At 46.0% G+C, this 4,633-nt stretch overlaps 1 protein-coding gene across 2 annotated transcripts in view; it reads right to left on the minus strand.

Annotated features, from left to right (window-relative positions):
• Positions 1-4,633, minus strand: part of SNX8 (sorting nexin 8) — a 22,544-nt gene that overhangs the window by 14,942 nt on the left and 2,969 nt on the right. For both annotated transcript variants that reach the window (XM_019512956.1, XM_019512953.1), the window contains exon 3: positions 2,670-2,787. In XM_019512956.1, coding sequence (XP_019368501.1) covers positions 2,670-2,787 — 118 coding nt within the window. The remainder of the gene's footprint in view (positions 1-2,669; positions 2,788-4,633) is intronic.

Consider the following 4,633-nt stretch of genomic DNA (forward strand, 5'->3'; position numbering starts at 1 on the left):
GGGGGGGGGGGGGGGGGTCTATTATTATTTTTAATGTAATGCCAACTCTTCAGCTGCTCTATAAAAGTCACTGGGTAAGGACATGGGCCATTTCTGGCTCATTCATCCAGCTGCTGCTCCTGCCTCCTTTCTTAAGGGCGCTCAGAGCCACGGATTAATTTGAGAAAAGGAAGATGTAGAAACAACAACAATCTTCTGCCAGGAGATCTCAAACTACAGAACAGTCTCATTTTAAATTGGGAATAATCTGCAGTAGTAACATGGGAATGGACAAAAAGATTGGGGTCTTGCAACCCTAACTTCTTCAACTTCTGACCTCACTGGTTAAATCTTATATCTATAAATATATAAGAAAAAGAATTAGTGACAAAATAGCATCATTACTTAACATTACCAGTGTGAGCTACTAGGTTTCAGAGTCAAGTCTCCACCAAAATAAACCAAAGCAGGTCATTTTTCTTACCAGAATTATTTTCAACTATCAGTCTGTACATTCTTGCAGAGAGCACTGCTCTCTTGGAAACATGAACAGCAAAATTTAAAAAAATAACAAAAAAAAGAAAAAGAGCGCACACCTCCGGCATCTTGCATTCTCCAATTAGAAGAGAAGCTGTCGGAGTCACTGCAGCAGGCATGCTGCCAGGTCTGAGTCACTAAAACTCTCTACTCCTGCGCCCTTCACCGTTTCTTTTCTATGATGCAAGATATAGATTTCTCTCGAGGAGTCTAATTCATTGTGAAGCACTGAGCTTAGTAATATGGATACAAGACAAGACAAGACAGCAAAAGGCTTGTTTCTGCCTTATCTGCTGAAGAACAAGACTCAATTGGGAAAAAAAATCCACTGTTTTCTCATATTTTTAACAACAAGAATTTAACACTGCATCAATATTTCAGATTACAGAAAAAGTTATCCAAAACAGCTTTGATATGCACTCTGTCTTGGGATAATTCACTGGTTTCATACTCTAATGGTTACTATGTACTTAGATATAGTTTTGGAGTTAGTAGGGTCGGAAGTGACCTGAGCAGATCTTCGTGTCCGACCCCCTGCCATGGCAGAAAAGAGTACTGGGGTCAAATGACCCCAGCAAGGTGTTCATCCAGCCTCCTCTTAAAGACCCCCAGGGTAGAAGCCAGCACCACTTCTCTTGGAAGTTGGTTCCAGATCCTAGCCGCCCTGACCATGAACTCACGCCTCCTGATGTCTAGTCTGAATCTACCCTCTGCCAGCTTGTGACCATTATTCCTGGTCACTCCTGGTAGTGCTTGGGGGAACAGGGACTCCCCCAGTGCCTGCTGGTCCCCTCGAACTAGTTTGTAACAGGCCACTAGATCCCCCCTCAGCCTCCTCTTGTGGGGGCTGAACAGGTTCAGGTCCTGTAGCCTCTCCTCGTAGGGCCTGTCCTGCTGCCCCCTGACCACGTGGGTGGCCTCCTCTGGACCCTCTCCATGTTGTCCACATCCCTCCTGAAGCGCGGCGCCCAGAACTGGACGCAGTACTCCAGCTGCAGCCTGACCAGTGCCGCATAGAGGGGGAGAGGATCACCTCCTTGGACCTGCTTGAGATGCATCTGTGGATGCATGACAAGGTACGGTTGGCCTTCCTGACCGCGTCCCCACACTGCTGGCCCATGCTTATCTTGGCATCAATGATGACTCCAAGATCCTTTTCTCCCTCTGCACTGACGAGAAGGGAGTTCCCCAGCCTGTAGGTATGGTGCTGGCTCTTCCTCCCCAGATGCAGCACCTTGCACTTGTCAGTGTTGAATCCCATCCTTCACCCATCCGCCCCACTTGAACAAACTAATATTCTGATTTGAATGAAAGACCAACAAGCTGCTTTTAAGGAAAAGCAAAGGATAAAAGAAACTACTCCCAAGATAGCCGATTTCAGGAAAGCAGAAAAAAAGAAGTATGTTTCTGATGGGGCTTTTTTTTTTTTCCCCCACAGCCAGCTACAAACGTGTCATACATCCAGGCCCTGAAAGGACACTGTAACATTCAGTGACCCAGAGAAGCCGTCTACGTCAAGACTCTACACTTGTTTACTTATGTACGCTGAAGGTCACAAGTCTGAATACAGAACTGGAATAAGACGAGCTCTGGGAGGTGATATGGAGGGGGGAAATGTCAAAAATTGTCTGTACACTCATTTCTTCTGGAGTGTTTAAACCTTTTAATATAAAAATAAATCTCTCTCCACCAGTTTTCCTGCCACAGGAGAGAGATACAGGGTTTCCAAAGCTCCTTTCAAATTCAAAGCACATAAGAAAATGTGCTACAGCACACACTAAACCAGTTCAATGGTACAGTAGCCACATTCAATGTCTGTCAACACCATGGGATTTGACTGGGTAAAAACTCTATTCTTCTCTAGGGCTATCTATAACTCTTTTTAGAAAGTTCGCAGGATACTTAACTTGCACTTGGAGAATCACCATTAAGACTTAATGGCGATTCTCCAAGTACAGGTTATATATTAAAAGGTCTTATTATTCTTAAGATCTTATTTCCCACAGTGCAATACTGGACCCTTCCCCCTGCTCCCCTTCATCTACACTGCAGTGCAAGTACTGCTTTACAACCTGAGTAGAAGAGGCAAATACAGTGCTCTTTTCCAGCTGTCACCATACCCTCCACAGTCACCAAGACATTACATTATTTACCTCCCAGCATTCTCTTCGGTGGAAGTGCCGGAACCATACGATATGGAAATTTCTGAAGCAGCATCTCGTGAAACACGACAAAGTCATTGTATCGCCTGTACACCGAGCATTTGAAGCGCTGCAAGAGAGGAAAAAATCCACATGCTCAGAACAGCAGCAGCATTTCAGGAATTCCTTTGCACCCCGCCACACTGAATGCAAACCTGGTTACATCCAGGGCATCTAGTACAGTTCTTGGGTTAGTAGGCCACTTACTGCAAGTAAACAGGGGGTGGGGAGAAATCAGAAAGCCAGCTGTCTGTCACAGGCAGGGATGTATCTTAACTGACTGCCTATCTTGCTGGTGGACTAGGTCCAGTGCCAAAACAAGCAGCACTGAGCTCAGCCCAGTGAGTTATGTGAGGGCATAAGGAGCCAGCAGGAGCAGCTGGGATTTATGAAAAATGTTGAAGTTCTTTACTTCAGTTCCCAGATTTTTGCATTTCTGATGTAAAGTTACAGGAATGAAAAATGAGAATACCTGGTTTGAGTAATTCAGGTCTAAAGTGGCTGAGGCAGCAGATAAGAGAAAGGATGCACATAAATCTGAAAACCTCACTTGACTGGCGCAGTAGCAAGTCAAAAGGACTGGCTGTCCCCCTACTCATCCAGACTCCGTTGGCTTTGAGCATCACCAGCACTCATTGGAGGTACTGGGTAATTTCTAGGGCTGTGCAAAACACCATCATTTTGTTTCAGCTTCTGTTTTGCCATTTCAAAGGGACAGTGTTTCATTTAGTTTTGAAGCACTGTCCCGTTTTATTGCGTCAAAACTGTTTCGTGTTTCAACTTGTTTCGATGTTTTGCCCATAGGCTATAATGGGGAATCATGAAAATGCTTAAAACGTTGTCATTTGTTGCCTGATTCAGATGCCAATTGCAGGGATGCCCCTTCTGCGGGCATAAAGCCTGCCACGTTTCAAGGAGATAGGTGCAGAGGTTTCTCAGAAACTACACCTCGAAGTCCTAAAAACAAAATTTGCTGGCAGTGACAGCCTCCTGTTGTCTGACACGCGGATGCGGGGGCTCACACCCCCGGGAGGGCTGTGGGGCTGTGCCAGACTCCACCCAGGGGTGCGGGTCCCCAGATCTGTGCCGGATGACAGGAGGCTGCTGCCTGGGACTGGTGCTAGGCACAGCCCATGCCCATAACTGGGTCCACGGAGCTCAGCCCAGCCTCCCACCACTGAGCTGCTTTGAAACTCGAAATGTTTTGAGTACCCTCATTTCATTTCAAAGCTGCTTTGGTGCTTTTTGTTTCATGTCAATTCACCGTTTCGAGCTTGAAACAGCTTCGAAAGAAAAACTTGGCAAAAATTTCGCACAGCCCTAGTAATTTCCTGAAGTTGCACAATGAGGCAAACAACTGGAGAACAAGTGACACAGCCCTGAGGGGCTCTCATATTCTGCTCTGTAGTCAGTGTAGATTTGCTCTTGCAGGTTTCCGCAGTGGCCCAAAGCCAAGCTATGCCTCTGTCGGAAAAGCATCTTTACACAGAAGGAAGAAAATGGAGGAATGGCAGCTCAGGAGCTGGCCAAACTCTGACAGACTGCACACCAGCAATTTAAAACAATACAACCTAACATACCACCAGCAAGTATTTTCAGTTCAACCTTAAGTACCACCAGCAAATTTTTGTCATATAATGTACTTATAATAAATCTGTTAATGCATAACCACTGACAGGTAGTCCACGTACTACTGGTGGTACCTGTACCACAGATTGGGAACGGCTGGCCTAGAGCAGTGTTTCTCAACCCATGGGTGTTGACCCAAAAGTGGGGTCGCAAGAATATATGAAAGGGTGGTGAACAAACTTTAAAAATGGATTCTCCTTTAAAAGGAGAAAAACGTGGGAAACCGTGGGTTTTCCCTTGCAGGCTGGCAGAAGTCCAGCTTGGGTCCCCCCCACCCGCACTCGGGG

Source organism: Gavialis gangeticus, unplaced genomic scaffold (assembly GCF_001723915.1).
Source record: "Gavialis gangeticus isolate Ggan-Ray unplaced genomic scaffold, GavGan_comp1, whole genome shotgun sequence".
Classification (NCBI taxonomy): Eukaryota; Metazoa; Chordata; order Crocodylia; family Gavialidae; genus Gavialis; species Gavialis gangeticus.